Source organism: Eimeria mitis, genomic scaffold (assembly GCF_000499745.2).
Source record: "Eimeria mitis Houghton genomic scaffold, Emh_scaff2130, whole genome shotgun sequence".
Taxonomy (NCBI): Eukaryota; Apicomplexa; class Conoidasida; order Eucoccidiorida; family Eimeriidae; genus Eimeria; species Eimeria mitis.
Genome location: NW_013570454.1, coordinates 9,009 through 9,668, shown reverse-complemented (window position 1 = coordinate 9,668; position 660 = coordinate 9,009). Strand labels below are relative to the sequence as shown.

Here is a 660-nt window from a genome sequence, read left to right as displayed (position 1 = left end):
GCTGCTGCATGCGCTGAGCATAGAAGCCCCAAACTCACGAGTCTGTAAACCCTAAACCCTAAACCCTAAACCCTAAACCCTAAACCCTAATTCCTTTAGACAGACTCCCTACTTGTCACAGCCTCCGAGCTTAGAGCTTAGGGTTTAGGGTTTACGGATTAGGGTTTAGGGTTTAGGGTTTAGGGTTTTATTGCGCTGCTGCAGAGAGCCGCTGGTGCATGCGTAGCGGGGCTGCTGGCGTTGCTGCTGTCTGTTCTCTCTCCTCCTTGCCTTGTCTTCGGTGTTGCTGCGCTTAGCAGCAGCAGCAGCAGCAGCAGCAGCAGCAGCAGCAGCAGCAGCAAGTTGCAGCCTGTTGGTGTGGATGCAGCAGAAGCAGAAGCAGCAGCAGCAGCAGCAGCAGCAGCAGCAGATTTTGCTTCAGCAGCACAGGCCCCTCTGGCCTCTTTGCTGCTGTCTCCTCTCGGTGTGGTGGCCCTGGTGCGGCTGCTGCGGCATGAGCAGCAGCAGCAGCAGCAGCAGCAGCAGGAGCAGGCGTTGCTGCGTGGTCTTGCTGCGCTGCTGCTGCAGCAGTCGATAGAAGTCCTGAAGCAGCAAGAAGCCCTTGCAGCTGACGACGAGCAGCAGACCCCCGCTGCTGCTGCTGCTGCTGCCAGCAGCAGC

General features: G+C 58.2%; 1 protein-coding gene across 1 annotated transcript in view; it reads left to right on the top strand.

The window, feature by feature from the left end:
* Positions 1-361: 361 nt before the first annotated feature.
* EMH_0049090 (uncharacterized protein) overlaps positions 362-660 on the top strand; it is a gene marked incomplete at both ends in the record, with an annotated part of 7,201 nt that continues 6,902 nt past the window's right edge. The window contains 2 exons of the mRNA XM_013496483.1: positions 362-463; positions 654-660. Coding sequence (XP_013351937.1) covers positions 362-463; positions 654-660 — 109 coding nt within the window. The remainder of the gene's footprint in view (positions 464-653) is intronic.